Below are 18,523 nucleotides of genomic sequence, written 5' to 3'. Positions count from 1 at the left end.
CATATATTACGTTTCTCTTTCCGGATTTTTTTTTATACATGAGGATAACAAAAGCCAAAGATTTAATAGATTTGCAAAAACTGTTTGTCATTACATCTTTTAATGGGTTTCGTTGAATAATGACAATACATTTGCCAACATTCTTAGTCGTTTCGATAGTTTTATGTCAGTATTAGCAAAAATTGTGAATATTGTGAAAATGCAGAAAATATTTGTTTTGGAACCTTTTATTGTAATAACATAGACTCATTGATGTAAAATATATCTTTCACAATGAAAATTGTGATCCCATTATGTACCTCCAGGAAGGAGTTTGCCACCTTTTGGTTGGTTAATAATAGATGTTATAAGTATCTACGAATCTCAAGACCAAATTGCATGCTTGAGCCCACGAAAAATCCATCTAATGACTTCGCAATTACAGAGAACGTTGATCTGCGAATGGCGAGCAAAAACAACGCTTCCAATCGATTAGTGCGCTATAATGAATAACAATTATGCAAAATACCGAACTTACCGGTTTGAGATCACAATGAATGATATTCTCCTCATACAGCAAACTTAAGCAGTTAAGGAGAGACATGGCGAACCTCCTGATTAAAGCCAGACTAAATCCCTGATAGTTGTTTTTCTTTATTAGTTCGTAAAGATTGAGGCTGAAACAAAAAAAAAATAGTAAGCTGAGAGCTTCAGCTGCAAGAGTTGACAAATTAATATGGTTTTAGGGTTTATTGGGAAATCATACAAAAAAAGAGTTGATCTTGTCCTGAAAATTAAGTGATTTAAAGATCACCGTTATAATTTTCAGAAATCCTAGAACTTAATTTTGGATTGCAATTTGCATGTGTACAAAATTAATTGTGAAGTGCCTTTTTTGGAATTGAGGTATGAACCTCCTCAGCTTGACTGTTCTTGTGGTAAAAACTAAGTGGTGAGGTTCTACAAATTTCCTTTTATCCTTTGTTGAGCAATGGTGACCTCATAGAATAGAATACAACACAGCAAGAAATAGACGAACTTCAAATAAATGACAATAATATCGTGGTTAGTACAGTGAATTTGAATAGGTATATAATAAACTAGCCACCTGCCACGGCTCCGCACGGGTACCATACTGATACTAAATATAAATTCACCCACCGGAAGTTTAAGGGCTTGGAGAAACAGTGATGATAAGGTAATTTTGTATTATCAACGCGCCTTTTTCTTCCGTAGCTGGGGTCCCAGTTGGAATATTCGAAAATCCTTTCTGTTGTGGAATTGGCCGCGGTGGTAGTGCGTCCGACTCACGATCGGAAGGTCGTGTGTTCGATTCCCGCTTCGACCAGATATTTTTCTCGAGAGAATTTATCTGGTTGAAGCTGGAATGATTCTGCAACCGTGTTAGGAATCACACGTTAAAAGGTAAGACCTCGTTAGTCCTTAGCTCGCACAAGTTTCTTAACTTCTGAGAGTTGTCGTTCGTATGGGGGCGGCAGCTGATTAACGGAAAAACAGATTTTTTTTATTGAACATCTACATAATATAAAACGAACCTACATACAAAATTTCAGACTCCGAAAATATAGCGGTATTTGGAGAAACAGTGATGAAAAGGTAATTTTTATATGCAAACGCGCCCCTTCACCCCCACGGGGGGCAGCCAAGTTGGAATATTTAAAAATCCTTTCTAAGTGCGCACCCAAGCCCTAAGAAGTAGAGGAATCAAATGAAAAAACACTTGTTTTTTAAATATTCACAATATATTACTACTTGTAATATGTGACGCGTTTCGGCATTCCTATAGCTTTCTCAAACAAATATGGTATTCAGTAAATGTACAGACATATAATAAATGGCCTGCCGCACTAAAGCAGAAACCTTAGCCGGACAGATGCAGAAGGCTGTCATTCTTATATCAATGCGCAATGCACATGATTCTCGGACCCAATGATCACTTACCCCACGGTGTGGGGGGTGATCGTTGGTAAATAATGCTGGCGCGCCCTCCCGAATGTATCGGGGCTTCGGGGCATAGGGCTTGACCAGCACTCACTTCGGTGAAAAAAAAAATAATAGGAGAGGAGCTGTATCAACTCGACGCAAATACCCGAAAAAAGATGCATCTCTATAGGAATCTGCATCCCAAATCGTCCAGTCCACGGTTGTACTTCCCCCGACAACAGGGAGGCTGTGGACTTTTGAGGTTGAAGTGTCTACATGAAAGAATGGTACTGGATGCAGCCTGTAAATTCGCTAATGCGCTTGCTACCAGCATGTCCAGCATATGCGGTCTCGGCCTATATCCATCGACATAGCGCGGCCCTGAGAGTGCTATATTACCATCTACGGCACTCTGACGGTATTGACGAGACACCGGTGTTACCCTACACTCCGGGGGATATTGAATCCATTGTGGGGAACGAGAAGGGCCGAATTTATTGGAACTATTCGTTTTCCACCCTCAGGCTCATATAAGCTAATAAGCCTGATGTAGTCCTTCTCGACCACCAGAGTAAGACAATATTTGTCGTGGAGTTTTCAGCTCCTGGCGATACGAATATCATCCGAAAAGAGGAGGAAAAACGGATAAAATATCGAGATTTTCTCTTTGAACTCCGCAGACTCTATCCAAACCACTCTGTCAAGATAGTTGCTCTGATTATTGGAGTCCTTGGTGGAATGATGCCCTTTCTACTCTCGAATCTTAAAATCATACCGGCTTGCCGCACTGAAGCAGAAATCTCAGCCGGACAGATGCAGAAGGCTGCCATTCTTGGCTCACTGAGCTTGCTCAGGGCACATGATCGGACCCAATGATAACTTACCCCACGGTGTGGGGGGTAGTTGTTGTTTGATAATGCTGGCGCGCCCTCCCGAATGTATCGGGGTTCCGGGGATAGGGCCTGACCAGCGCATACTATGGTAAAAAAAATTAATGAATTTATTGACAGCAGAAATAACATGATACAATATGGAGAAAAAAATACAAATTAGTCAATAGGATACAGTATTTAATATACAAAATTTTTGCTGAAAGTACGGAGAAATAGAGATGAATGAATGTTAAGTGATTTTTGCATCAAAAAGTATAAGTGACATTTTCCGGAAAAAATGAATTCAATAATAAATCTCAAATTCTAAATGTTTACAGAATAATTTTTTCATTCATCAGAATTTTGGAATGAAAATGAATAATATGAATTTTTGGAATATTTTTGGTGAATTTTCAATATCACAACTACTACTTATGAAAGAAACTATTACTTATCTTATGCCCCGGTATGTCTTTTATACAATTACTGTTCTCTAACTTCCTAGCCATTAATGACTAGAAGACAAAACGTAGGTGCACCTACCTATATTGAAACACATATTTGTATGACATTAGGAGTATTACATAACATCCGGATGATGTGTGCAGTTTGGCGAGACAGGAAAATAAAGATCGAAAGTTATAACACAGTCAAATTAATTTTTTTTCGATAAATTGATGGATGTAGCCGTTACTACGTGATAGGAAATCGTTATGAAGAAAAGAGAATTGAAACTTTCTATGTTTTTTTACCACTTTTATTTGTAACTAACGTTACTGCAGTTTCGTCCTATAAGAACATTTTCAAACTTACTCATTGAATACTTATACTTATACATTAATGCATAAGTGTAATGTATACTTATACTTATACATTATTGTTTAAGTTTAAAAATGTCCCTTTAGGAAGAAACTGCAGTAACGTTAGTTACAAATAAAAGTGGTAAAAAACATAGAAAGTTTCAATTCTCCTTTCGTTTATTACTTACAAAATTCCCATTTTTCGAATATTCTTATATTTTCTTTATTCAGATCTTTACGTTACCTTCAAGTCGAGTGCACCTCAACTTTTTTTTAAATGAAAACCAGTTTTGGTACAGTTATGAAAAACTTTTCCGTTTTTTGCCTAATATGTTTTTCCATTAACAAGCTGTCGCGCCCCTATGAACGACAACCCTCAGAAGCTTGTGCTAAGGACTAACGAGGTCTTACCTTTTAACATGCGATTCCTAACACGAAGAAAGAAGTTTAAATGACCAAAAAAACAGTATCAATTTTTTTTTTCATTAAAGTTGTAAGAACATATTTCTCAATTCATTTAAAAAAATTATATAAACATTGTTTCAGTTTTCTCTACCGTATATTTTATTAGAAAAAATAATATCTAAATAAATATCTATTTTTATCCACTTTATTTGATTTTATTTGAATGATTAGAAATTTTAATTTTTTTTTAACGAGAATTATACTCTCGGACAGTGAGGTTGATTTTGATTTGATTATCGGAATTTTTTGTGAGCACTTTGTTGAGATATATTATCAAACTTCAAACAAATAATACCGACTCAACAAATCAGAAGCACAATCAGTGAACCAGCTGTTACTTGAATTGGGATAATTCTAAATTTATCACCCGTGAATCTTAATTGAAATGACTGTATTCGAATCTATGAACTGAAATAATTGAGTTCATGGTTCGAATCAATGACTGCATTCATTTCGCAGAGAAAATTGTTTCAAACTCAAGACAATGGATTCAATTGAACTTTGATAATTGGTGGTTTCAAGGGAATTATCTTTGTAATTATGATTTAAGAAGCTGCGTTTAAGTTGGAGCTAAAATCTTCAATTTCTGAAGTATTATTTGAATGTTATAATTGACAATGATTCTTGGTGAAAGTAACAGGTTAGAAATCTATTGAAAATACTTTTCCCACACCGGTACTATTTTCCGACGGGCATTTCGCTAACCTAGTTAGTATCATCAGGAGATCATTGTTTTTTTTGTCAGTTGCTGCTAACTTGGTTGGCAAAACATGCGTAAATTTTGTGGCGTGGAAATGTGTTTTCAATAGATTCATTTTATGCCACAGGTTTCAATTCAACCTACTCAGTTACAGGTTAGAATTTGAATTGTTTACTATCATTAATGAAGTTCCTTATAACATGTTATTTCATGATGTTTTAGGTAAAAGGAATATTGCAAGATAATTGTAGTTTTTTCTACTGTAGTTCTTTATCAAATATAAGGTATATCATACAGCAATAATACATGTGAGTTTGCACCAATTTTGATTTATATTTTATCCACTTAGTATTTCAGGTGACATAAAAACTTAAAGAAAGATACTTTTATGATTTAGATTTTTTGCTTTAGAAATTTATGTTACAAGTTAACTATTCATTTGGCCGCAAAAACCACAGATAGAATAATTAAGTTTTCCTAATTCTATACGAATGGTCACATTCTCACTTAGATTGATCATTGGACAACTCTCTGCACACCGTATAATCATTTTCTCTACAGCCAAAATCATGTAGCTCATTTGTTAAACATTCGAGATGCATGTAAGATATATTATCTGCGTAGAAGTGAATATAGCGAACATGAGTGGTCCAAGGACACTACCTTGAGGAATTCCAGAGAAAGTTTCTAAAAACACGAAATTGAATTGCTGCCCTTTGTAGTACTGAAAAATTATTCTTAAAAATGAAACTAATTTTTTGAGCGAAGTTTTTCCAAGTTTCTATAGTAAGTTTTTTGATATCACTTGGTGATCGAAACACGTGTCGAAGTGGTGTTAAAATAAGGATTTGGTGTTGGGAAAAAACTTCAGTAATATTCATTACGACATCAAAGGTTCCAAACAGTGCATCATAAGTTTTCTATAGTAGTTCGTTTTTTTATATAAACGTAGTTAATCGACGATTTGTTACACCTATTATACCAAGTGTAGGTCGGACTATTTCGTAAATGAAAAGTGTAGTACTTCAATGAACTCAATTGACATAATTGAAGTGAAACTCAGATTATTACATGCCCAATTAACGTAATGGTTTTTCACTTTAATTCCCCAACGAATTCATTATTTCCAAATGATCGTCTTCAGTTTTATCGATTGACTTGTTTCTCACTGAATGAAAGAAAAATATAGTATCTTTATTGTTCTCTGAAAAAAGAACACTAGTTTTATAGCAGTATTTTATTGTTCAGCCAAGGAAACAGACATTTCTGGCAAGGATTTGATTATTTTCCAACGTCTTGAATCTCCAGAAAAAGTTTTTTTTGGAACGTTTTCCATTTGTTGTGTTCCTAAAAAATAGTATAATTCTGCTGGATTCTTATCAGTGAATTATGTTATTCATTCATTTACAGAATTGTATGTGTTCCGGTAAAACTGCATCTACCGTCATTGAAGATGATAATTGATAATATACATCTTGTGTATACAGTGAGCTATTGAGTTTGTTATATGCTTTAAAGGAATAACAATATCAACTTCCTGTTTGATACAATAAAGAACACTGGTTCACGTATACGTGACTGAATGCAGCAACAAAACCGTTCACCTTTGTTCACAGACATAGGCTTCTTATCTAGAAGGAAATTGCAAGATCGCATCTTTGAAATGATATTTTTTGAAAGAAGAGTTCGAATACAAAGAAAGATCGTTTTCTTACCTGAGTAATTCGAAACTAATACATAGATGGTTCCTAAAATAGAAGTATTCCAGCATGTGGATGACGTTGTGGGTCCGTTCTGTGTCTCTTTTCCTGAGATGGTCGAGGATTCTTACTTCCACTAGAGCCTGATGGTGAAACCTCTTCTTGTTCCTGATTATTTTGATAGCGACGTGTTTGTTGGTCATGTGGTCTAATGCTCTGATGACTTGGCCGAAACTACCTTTGCCTATCACCTCTAATATTTCGTATCGGTAACAGATATGGTCATGCAAAACCTGAAATTGAAGATACTGCAGTGAAACTCTAAAAAAATGTCTATCACTTTTTGTGTTCATTTTATTTTATCTAAAAACCATCGAAGATTTCATTTTATCGCATTGAGAAGAAGTAAATGAAAAACAACAATTCACTGCATTTTACTCTAGGTGCAAATTTCATTATATTATAATCTATAATACACTTTCCTTCATTTGAATAAATTTTATTTAAAACTAAAACACTTATGGGAATTATTTTTATTTTCACTATAAAAAGGTTTACAAAACCGTGGCAAGTATACAATAGCTTTCTCAAGCAAGATATGATCAACTACTTTTAGATTGAAACATTTTACATTCTGAAAACATTACTATGATCTACAATACAATCAGATAATCAATCCTGATCCAGTTTTAGTTTCCTGGAAGGAGCAGATAAAATCAGTTCAATAACTATCAGAAGCGGGTGAATACAGGTAAGAAAGTGAAAAATATTTATTCACTCGTGAAAATTATCTGAAAAACAGGTCCAAGAATTTGTAACTATTACACATTGACTTTGGGAGTTTTTTGAACATATTGATTTTTCCATTCTGGAAACTATTTTTATGATCTTTCATATGTGCTTTGAATGTTCTTCCAGTTTGACCTATGTGAAACATCGGACATGAACCACAAGATAATTCATACACTCCTGATTTATCTGACACCAAACTTTTGTCTTTGTTATTTTCAATATGCATGCTCAAGTCATCATTGGTTTTAGAAGCTATATTTGAAACCAATAATAAGTTCAGCATGCATATTTGAAATAACATAGACGAGAGTTTGGTGTCAGATGGATCGATAGTATGTGTGAATTTCCTTGTGGTTTATGTCCAATATCTAACATGGGTCAAACTGGAAGAACATTCAGAGTACGCATAAAAGAACAGTTTTCAGAGTGGAAAAATAGGTTTGATTTATGCTATTCACCTCTTTATAGAGGGACACTAATTCAAAGCACTTCATTTCCGAAAAAAAAGCTTTGAAAAATGACCTTCTCGAAAGTATGAAAATCAATAAGTAAAAAAATTCCCAATATCTAATGAATGATCAAATCGAGTTGTATAGCTTCCCGTTACCAGATAATTATGCTTCATCACCCTATGATTAAAATGTAATATTCAATAATGTATTGCCTTTTTTATACAAAATTTTTACTAGTGAATGGGTATTTTATTTTTTTTGCTTGTATTGAAACATTAAATGTTTATGAATAGGGATCGACTAAATTACCTTAAGATAAAAATTTAACAAAATAATGGAATATTGAAAAAGAAAACACAATATATATAGTGAGCAGTGAATATTGAGTTTGTATATAGGTATTAAAAACTAAAATGACAAAATATAATAATATAAAATAATAAAAATATAATAAAATAAAATGAAATATAATAATATAAAACATAATAATATGAAAATATTCAGATGATTCTGACTATATAATCCTGCATTTCAAATTTAATTCTTTGAATACTTTTTCAATTGATTTTTGAATTTCAGAGCTGTTTTAGATACAGATTTCTGCCGAAAATTAGATTAGAAATGTAATTTATGATCATGAATATTATTGATTTTTATGAAATTTATATTTGATTTTTTTTATTTATTTGTTATTGAATACATGAAACAACTAATTTTTTTGTTTGTGTAGTGTGTTCAAATCTAATAAAATTTTTGATTGTATCCACTCTTTTCAGGTAGCTGAAATTAGATTAGAATTATATATCTGATATGACCGTAGATCATAGTTATGTTTTTAGAATATAGAATGTTTCGATCTGAAAACAGTTGTTCATATTTTGCATTGGTGGGTATGCAATTTTTAATTTTGAACTTTACTTTTATATACTTGACATTATAAATTTAGGTTAGAATTTTTGGACTTAAAGGTGACACATATATGGTTGAATGTGTGTTTATGGCGCTTACTTTGTTATAACTTCCACTATCATCGTCGTATCCACCATTTTGCGTTGTTCCTTGTTCTCCATGAATCTTGCATGCTGTTAATCCGAGGTACCATATTTTTGAATATTTTTCTATTTCAGTCTTTTCGTAGTCCGACAGTCGATTTCCATATATACGAAGGGCCTCTATAAAAATACGTGTGATCAGCATAAATCTAACTCTCTCTATTAATGAAGATGTAGATCGCAATTCGAAGTTTACATAACGCCGAACATTTATTTGAATTCTCAATGAATTCATAAACATATTTTTCGAAACGTAAATATAATGAACTATTACGAAAGGACATTGACTCTTATAAAGAAGGTATTGTTTCCTGGAAACTTGCAAAAAAATGGATGTCACTGTACTGAATGCATGTATTGAATAGAAAATTATTACTCATGAAAATCAATCTATTTATTGTCTTTCGTGAAATATTTTTAATCTACTCTAGAATCGAAATAATTTTATGCCTTTTTGAAAATAGGAAGAAAATTGATGAAGAAATCTAATTCTTTGTTAGCTTAGTGGAAAATTGTAGGTGCATACAAAAAACTATGATACATTCAAGTCGTTTGTTCATCAAGACCTAGCTAGCACCCATAAAAAACAAAATTTCAGAACCTACTTTATAGGATTCACTAAATATATGGCTGTTTCAAACTGAATATTTAGATATTTATTTTGTATATGACCCACTATCCTTATCTTAATTTTCAGTAATACCATATAAAGTCAATAACAAAAATTAACGAATGAACTCGGGTTACCTGTCTCGGTATCTAATAATATGCAACAACACAGTCCAAACAGAAGCAGATTTAACCTTTTTTTGCCATCAATAATCAGATTTTCAATAACATTACAATGTTTATTCACAGGAAAATATAAACGTACTCTTTGTGGGAATATTCAACATCGATCTCAGATGCTCGAGAGAGCGGATATTTATCACGCATCAAGAAAATATTTACATACTCTCAGTTCCTTGTTCTGGGATAGATGCGTCAACTCATCTCATTGAACTAATTCACGATTTAGAACTTCTGGAAGTACTTAAATCTACACCGGAAACTCTATATAGCACCAGGCCCAGCAGTAATCATCAAGTAATTCTTTGATATCATTCATTTAGGTAAAAATGTGAGCATAATGACGAAAGTTTACAGCTCAAATTTTACTGTTGAATTGATAGTTATCAGATGTGTCAACTAACAGTTCTAAAAAATTATGCACACAATACACAATAGAAATATTTATTTCACTCTTGTTTAAAAGAAGTTCCCTTGAATAGTCATATTTTTATTGTAGACTATCTCCAGGAAAATAACATCAAATGTATTCAAAAGGGTTATATTTACTCCTTCCCCAATATTCTATATCCTTGTTGTGATTAAACAGTAACAAAATGAAGTTCCTACATTGAAATGGTGGGTACTCAATAATTTTTTTAATTTCGACAGAAGGATCCTCAATTTTTTTCAGTAAAGAATTAATTTGCTTGTCAACCATTATGCACAAGTAATTGTTACGATTAGTTTCTGAATTTTGATGACTTTTCTAATATCGAGTGGGTCTGATATTGGTGAAGAAGTTGTTTTTTTCAAAATTCATCAGTAATGAAGCACTATCTAATAATTTCTTGATAATTCTAAAATAACTGTATTATTTAAAGAAAGACTGAATTTCACCTACCGTCTCAAAATGAAGCAAATCACCAAGATAAAAATTAACTGGTATCGGACCCAAAATACGACCTTGAGGAACTTTATGAAGAAGTAATTTTTTGTTACTGTAAAGAGTATTGATTTCGAATTGTTGGTTTTTATTTTGATAATTTTTATGATTTTTGATAGAGCGCTTTGTTTCGAAGATACAGAGCAAGAATCCAATCTTCTCATTGACTCCTGAACTCTTTCAAAAACACCAGGATCACTTACGAGACATACTATTCAAATTCAATGTCTGCAGCCATTTGTAGTAATCGGAATGTTGTTGAAAGGTACCAATTGATTTTTTATTACTTAGTAGGTCCACTGTAGTACGGCTACACTTTTATTTTGGCTACATTAATAATTTTAAAATTACCAAAGTTGTTATTGTCGAAATTCTTTTTCGTCCCGTATCTTCCAAACAAAGCGCTCTATCAAAACTCATCAAATGACAAAATATCCTTAGAATAGTCCAAAGAATAGTCACTTAATTTTTGCCGCATGTTTAATAGACGCCCTGTAGATTTTTCACTATATTTATGGTTTATGATTTTGAGTTGTATTTTATTCCCTCCATACTTCCGCAAATCACATCAAACTGACCCCATTTTGGGTAAGAAAAGAACAATCACTAACCCGACATAATATCTCATAAAGTTTATGTCTTACCTGATGGGGTCATCGGAAAACCATTCTCCACTTTGTTGTTATTGGTGAGCTCGTGAGCATTCCGGCTGTTATTGTTGATTGCGGGAAATGTATCCACCGTTGGCGACATTGGGGTGGTGACCTGTTTTCCCTGGTTGAGATTGAGCCTGGAAGACGATTTGCTTGTCTCTAGTAATGGCAGCTGTAAAAAGGAGAGACGGTACATTGGAAATTGCGAACTTTTATATGACGGAACGGACGTATGTGACATCTCGTGATAATGATGGTTTCAGTTTTACTAATTTGAACAACCGATTGTCAAATATTAAATAACGCAACTTGAATTGAGTTCACGGGGCTATAAGAAAGACAAGAGTATTTTTCCTTTTCTATCATTTCCATCAAATATATTATGAGGAAAGTAGAAAACAAACATTTTTATAAAACTTCATCTTAGTCTATCATGAGACAGAACCTACTTCAGGCCATTTTTCCACACGCTCGAGCTCAGCAGTTAATCGCCAATTAGCCATATTGTGTTCGAATTCTTTCACGAGATCTATGACAAATTAATTGGAAAGCAGAGGGGCAATTACAAGTCCTTGAGGAACGCCAATTTTTGCTGGGCATGGTGGTCAAGGTGGTGCAAGATGGTAATCAATTCGAACTCAGTAAGTTCTATTATTTGATGAAAAATTTGGAATATAATGCAAAAATACCGTAATTTGTGCAAAAATCTTCCATATGGTGTTCTGTTGAGTGTTGTTTTTTAGGTCAAGGTGAATAAAATTGAAAGGGCAATTTATGTAGTGCTTTAGGCCAATGATGACGCTTTTTTTTGATGAACAGTATAAAGGACTCACACTGTTGAATCGAATTACACCGACTATAGAAATGAAAGGCTACACATTTTCATTGAAGTTGATGCTGAAAAGCTATCACGAGACCCAGAAAAAGTGAGAGGAAGATGGAAAAGATAGCTTCCGAAGGTTTTCAAAGAGGAGGATGGGGAAGTAAGAAATGGAATATGGAACATAACTGGCTGGAGCTGAAGCCAACATTCAAAGTGAATCAGGCTGTCATACACTTCTTACTTATACAGAAAGATAACAAAAAACGATAACACCTGATATATAATACTACTGGATATAGCAGTTAGAAATAAATTGTTGGAAATGGAAATCCAAAGTATGACAATATCCACCACCTTAAGCAGATACAAAAATTCAGCAAAGAATAGTTATTGAATATACATGTAGTTTGTACAATGTGAGGTAGAATTTCTGGCATAAAATTAACCTATTAAAATTGGCTAATTCAGTACGTTTCGAATATCTTCGGAACTGATGAGAATTTCCTAAATTCCAGAACAGCATTCAATCTAGCTTTAAAACAAACAATATTTTCCTAATTCAACCAACTTTGTATCTTTCATGGTTTCCAATTTTCTTATGCTAGCCCTCCTTATCTGGGACACAAATTATATATTTCTGTACCCAAGAAGTGTAAAATTGCAAAGGAATTGATTAAGTCAGTGAAGGTGACAATGCACAATACCAAATATAAAGTGAAAGTAAGGAGCACAGTTATAAAAAGCTTTGAAGTTTGAATAAAAAGAGGTGAAACAGGGAGATCTTCCACAATTCCACTCAATTCAATTTTGAACCATGTAATAAAGAAGTCGGATATTAGCAAAGTATCAAGGCCTATGATGGCCAATAAATATGAAAGATTTAAGTAAATCTAGAAACGTTATGAACAAGCACTTTACTGGATCGAGTACTCTATAGTTCAAATTGATTAACAAACTTGATATTCGTATTTTCATACAAAAACTTCAGTTATTTTTGTCATTGTCATTACATAATTTTTGTCTTTTATTCTATTTTACAAGTATGTCATTTGCATGTTGTCATATGTTTAGTTTATCATTTTTTGCCAAAAATGGGTTGTTGTACGTTGTATATATATAATAATACTCTTTGATTTTGTCAGCAAAAATGTACTTTTAGGAATCACACGTTAAAAAATAAGACCTCATTAGTCCTTAGCTCGCACAAGTTTCGACTTCTGATGGTTATCGTTCGTAGGGGTGTGATAGCTGGTAATCGGAAAAAACATAAACATAAACATTAAACATTTAGTTTAGCTTCTATTTATCTATCCATGAATATCTGTCAGATATTTTTCATCTTCGAAAAATGCCTGTTAACATTTAATCGAGAAGGAAAATATTTCACAAATCGTAATAACATTACGGTTATTTTAAGATATTTGCTAATTCGGAGTCAAAAATCACTTACCCATATTTTTTTTACAATTAACGCGTCAAAATTTCGGAATATCGGCAAAAATGGACCCAAAATACAAGCAACACTTCCGTCACAAATGTTGAAATCCATTGTTCATAGTGAGTCGTAGTTATTCATACTGGCTGTTCTGATTTTGTATACCCGACTGGTTATCAGACTAATCATGAATATAGCCATGTTTATTAAAATTCCGTACGTGGTGGCAGTCTACCGGCAAGTATTATAAACAAATATTTCGTTGAGCGACTGCTTGGATAGTCAAAAATCAATCTAAGGCACGTTTCATCAGCAAAGTCAGCAGCATCAGGATGAGATAAATAAATGTACAACATTATCTCCATAGGATCATATTCGAGAACGTCGGCGACGAATATATATAAACATAGTAGTTATTTGGATCTAAACATACAGTATGATGAAAATCAACATGAAAATCTGACAGACGAAAAGGCGGACTAAGTTATTTTAACGAGTTAAGGGTTTTGTAAGGGTCATAGCTGTTTAAATGAAACGCAGAATTAAAAAAAAGTGTAGCAGTTCGCTATGGCCCCATATTACGGTTTTTAAAAAAAAATTTCGCTCTTTGGAAAATCACCGCTTTGCAGCCTCTAATCAATGAATACAGTCCATTTGTCAGGAGATTTGAAGATCGACACCTAAGAGATCCAGGTAGGTAATGTTGATTCTATGTTTGATTTCAATACTTCTATTAGTTCCGCAAGAATGGTAATTTGCAGGGATTCATGATTCGAATCCAAATTGTGTATTCTCGATTTCTGTTTCACGTTTCATAAAGATGTATTTCATCAAGTAGGTATATGTGTAGAGACTGAAGAAGTTGGTTCAGGCTGAAATATACAGTGCTTTTCAGATAAAAGTTTCCACCTTTAATAACTTTTGTAATACTGGTATTTAGGAAAAATCCAAAAACACGTCAATTTATGTTGGAAGGGGCAAGCATTATGGCTTATTTAAACTTACTGAAAAAGCCACCCCCTCACCCCTAGCATCATCCCTTTTTTTTTTAAATTACTTCTCATATTTTTTATGTAAAATTTGGATACTCCTCTTTGAGCTGATTTCAAAAATGTATAATACTTGTAGGTTGAAGTGGTTAGTTTATGAGATAAACAATTTTTCTTTTAATAGCACAAATTTTACTTATTTCTTACTTTCACCTTATTTGCCTGTAATAAAATGGGTTGTACAACAGTTCAAACTCTTTAATCTTTTTAACTGTGCTATTTATTATGAAGTTACAATAAGTGTTCAAAATGAGTACCATTCACTTCCATACAATGGTATAATCTATTTTGAAATGCCTCTCTGACATTGCTTAATACGGCTGGATTTAATTGTCGACATTCATTTTCTATCCTCTCTCGTAAATCATCCAGAGATTCTGGTTGGGTAGCATAAACTTTTTTTTTCAAATACCCCCATAAAAAGAAGTCTAGGGGTGTTAAATCCGGTGACCTAGGTGGCCACTCCATCATCTGCCCTCTTCTACCTATCCAACGAGCGGGGAATGTTTCGTTTAAAAATTGTCGGACAGGCATAGCATAGTGTGGGGGAGCTCCGTCTTGTTGAAATACCAGTAAATCTTCGGAAAGGTTATCATAATTTTCTATTATTGTTGTAATACGTGGGTCAACCCCTTCCCTGAGTAATTCAAGATATGATTCACCATTTAAATTTCCGTTGATGAAGAAAGGTCCGACAATGTGGTCACCTAGGATACCACACCAAACGTTTAACTTTTGAGGATGTTGTTTATGGAATTCACGCATAATATGTGGATCACTTTCAACCCAATATCTACAATTATGCCTATTTACTAAGCCATTTAATGACAATGAGCATTCATCAGAAAAGCAAATACTGTTTAACAATTGTGAATTGTTATTGATTAATTGCGTCATTGATTCGCAAAACTCTAGACGACGATCAAAATCATCTTCATTCAACTCGTGCACCAACTTAACTTTGTATGGGTGGTACTTGAATTTATGTAGAACTCGGAAAACTGTAGAAGATGAAACACCGATCGCTCTACTTATTGTTGACAACGATTGGGGTTGTTGAGCCTCTAAGCTGACTTGCTCTAAAATTGCCACTTGGATTGCTTCGTTATTTACGAGTCCCTCTCGCTTATGCACTTTATTGCAAACAGACCCTGTGTGGTAAATTTCTCCATCAGTTGAATTACATACTTATGAGTTGCATGTCTTCCGTCATGTAATTCGTTAAATATTCTAGCAGCAGCTCTTGCACAATTATTATTTTGGTAGTATAAACCTACAATTTCAATTCTTTCTGGCAAAGAGTAAACCATTTCAGCGAAACAAAATAAATAATCAAAGTACACTATCAATAGTGACTACAAATTCTAGTTGACAATGTCAAACTTTAATAAAAAGTAGAGTTTTTTGTTGTTTGGATTTTTGAAGTAGAATAAATAGCACAGTTAAACAGATTAAAGAGTTTGAACTGTTGTACAGGCAAATAAGGTGAAAGTAAAAAATAAGTAAAATTTGTGCTATTAAAAGAAAAATTGTTTATCTCATAAACTAACCACTTTAACCTACAAGTATTATACATTTTTGAAATCAGCTCAAAGAGGAGTATCCAAATTTTACATAAAAAATATGAGAAGTAATTAAAAAAAAAGGGATGATGCTAGGGGTGAGGGGGTTGCTTTTCCAGTAAGTTTAAATAAGCCATAATGCTTGCCCCTTCCAACATAAATTGACGTGTTTTTGGATTTTTCCTAAATACCAGTATTACAAAAGTTATTAAAGGTGGATACTTTTATCTGAAAAGCACTGTATAAGAAATCGTGTGCGTCTCGGGACGCCAGACAGAAGCGATTCCTTAAACTAATCTAAGTTTAACTATTTAATATTGAAATTGTTCAACTTGAGAAAAGCTTAGGTGAATACTTAAATTGTATGTATATTAATATGATAATGTGAGGAAAGGTTATTTATTATTGAAATCTTTTATTGATTATTTTCTGTATGTACATACATTATAGCTACCATAAGCCAATTTTTACTTTTGTAGGATTGAATAATGATGCTGATGATGTTCATACACAAAATTAGTATCATTTTCAGGCTACGTTACACATAATAAAATAATATTACTTGTTTGCTGGTTAGATTTTTGAAATACTGTCAACAGTATATGTCTGTCGCACACTAAACACTGATGGTCTGTTCGACGAGAGAGGAGGAGCCTGCCTTCAGCTGACGTATGAGTGAGAGAAGGGGAAGCCAGACGAAGTGGCGCCGTTACTTCAAAACTAAAAATAAGTGCAACAAGTTCAGAAGACACGAGAAAATGTAATGGAACACAAATTCAAATAATGTATCAGCACACTATTATTGAGACCTATTTCAAAGTGACTGAAGTCAATCTCTTTGAAGTGGTAATACATGTTTTATAAAGTAACTAGATTCTAGATTAGCCCACACGACATTCACTAATGATATATTTACGATACGTTTGCCCACGCTTACGATAAATTCAGTGTATTCTAGGAAACGTTTGAAGTGAACTGATTTGTAATTTTTCATCTGATATAATTGAATTTGTTTCAGGTATTCGACATGCGAGACTGACCACAAGGCAGGTGTGGACCACTAATTGAGATTGGCATCTCACAGCAAACAAGGTTTATCTTGGAGTGACGGAATAGTAAGAAAGCTTAGAAATCTTTCTGAATTGCGAAGTGAAAATCTCACAATAATGTAATGATAATGTTATTTTTCAAATAATCATGACTCACAGCATTTCTGAACTCAGGAAGGAAGTATTCGATATTTATGTCATAGGTTCAGCGAAAAAATCGTCGAATTTGAACTTTCGAAGGTTCTCACATTAAACTTAGGTTGAATAAACTCCGTAAGCAACTTATCCAAGGTAATCAGCAAAACTTACTGTAGTAACTTACTGTAGAACCTCAACCCTCAATAAATAGATTATTTGCTATAGTAACTGCGTTTATGTTGGATTTCAATAAAATCACTTTCGACACAAATAACTGGTTGATTCATAAACTCAGATGAATGAAATGGTTAGAGTGAGAAATTGTTCACGTTTGTATTCACAAATATCCTTGTTCGTTGAACCTACCTGTGATTTAATATTTGAAACAATCCGGATTAAAAGATTTGCATGGTTAATTTTAAATAAACATGAAAGGAAATCAGAATATTTCAACTGAAAGGCATACTAAACTTGTTATTTGAATAAATTTCATTTAATGAATCGTGAATTGAGATTGATGCCAGCTTCGGACAGCGCCTTTCGTGATATTAGCCAGGAGAGTAGTTGTTTTTTGATAAGTGTCACTCCATTAATCTACAGTGTAGGTGAGTTGAGATTAGATTGAAAGAATGGTTCTTTTGGATAACTTGATTTACAGCCAGTCTTCAAGTAGGCCTCTTACTATACGTGCAGATTTTTTCCTCACACTAGGAATTGGACCATTCGGATATACGGTTGGTTAGTACCTCGTTTACGGGTAGATGGGGCGATGACAAATATGTTGTTTGTCGTTCGCTTCAGCCTTGTTCGAGAAATGATACTCAGAAAGAAATTCGATTTTCAATTATGAGAAATCATCGACTTCATGTTGATGATGGACATATCTTGCACTGACAAAAGGGCAAATAACCCGAAACGGGACTGCAAGTGTGCCCTTTCCAACAATTGAAAAAATTGATTCCGTCAGTTGTATCGCCAACAGCATGTTTAGGAATTGCTTCTGTGAAGAATTCTGCACTGATACCTGTCGGATATGATCCAATGCCCTTCATGGTATTAGCCAGGGGAGTAGTTATTATGATAGGTGGCAGTCCATCAACTTACAGTGTAGGTGAGTTGACACTGGCTTGAACGGATTGTTCTTTTAGATAATTTGACTTGAGGTTTTACTGTTTGGTAACACATTTCTGAAAAATGCACATTATTAAAGATCAACTAGAAATATTATGTTTGTATTCTTGAAGGGAAATTAAAAAAAATAATTTAAATCAAAGTTATTGAACAGACTTCCAAATCTTTGAGCAAACAGCCTAATTACAATTATTTCATTCAATATCAGCATCT

At 33.5% G+C, this 18,523-nt stretch overlaps 1 protein-coding gene across 4 annotated transcripts in view; it reads right to left on the bottom strand.

The window, feature by feature from the left end:
- Dyrk2 (Dual-specificity tyrosine phosphorylation-regulated kinase 2) overlaps positions 1-18,523 on the bottom strand; it is a 191,251-nt gene that overhangs the window by 20,612 nt on the left and 152,116 nt on the right. For 3 of the 4 annotated variants that reach the window (XM_074184497.1, XM_074184495.1, XM_074184496.1), the window contains exons 4-7: positions 11,115-11,295; positions 8,713-8,876; positions 6,476-6,753; positions 518-656 (exon numbers count right to left, since the gene is read on the bottom strand). In XM_074184497.1, the coding sequence (XP_074040598.1) occupies positions 518-656; positions 6,476-6,753; positions 8,713-8,876; positions 11,115-11,295 (762 nt within the window). Of the gene's footprint in view, positions 1-517; positions 657-6,475; positions 6,754-8,712; positions 8,877-11,114; positions 11,296-13,396; positions 13,557-18,523 lie in introns of those variants that run through there. The other variant, XM_074184498.1, reaches the window with a different exon arrangement.

Source organism: Leptinotarsa decemlineata, unplaced genomic scaffold (assembly GCF_025532065.1).
Source record: "Leptinotarsa decemlineata unplaced genomic scaffold, Ldec_3_MD MMD2_tig00026354_RagTag_RagTag, whole genome shotgun sequence".
NCBI classification, from domain to species: Eukaryota; Metazoa; Arthropoda; class Insecta; order Coleoptera; family Chrysomelidae; genus Leptinotarsa; species Leptinotarsa decemlineata.
Note: the sequence above shows the minus strand (reverse complement) of the source record. Positions and strands in the feature narration are given on the sequence as shown.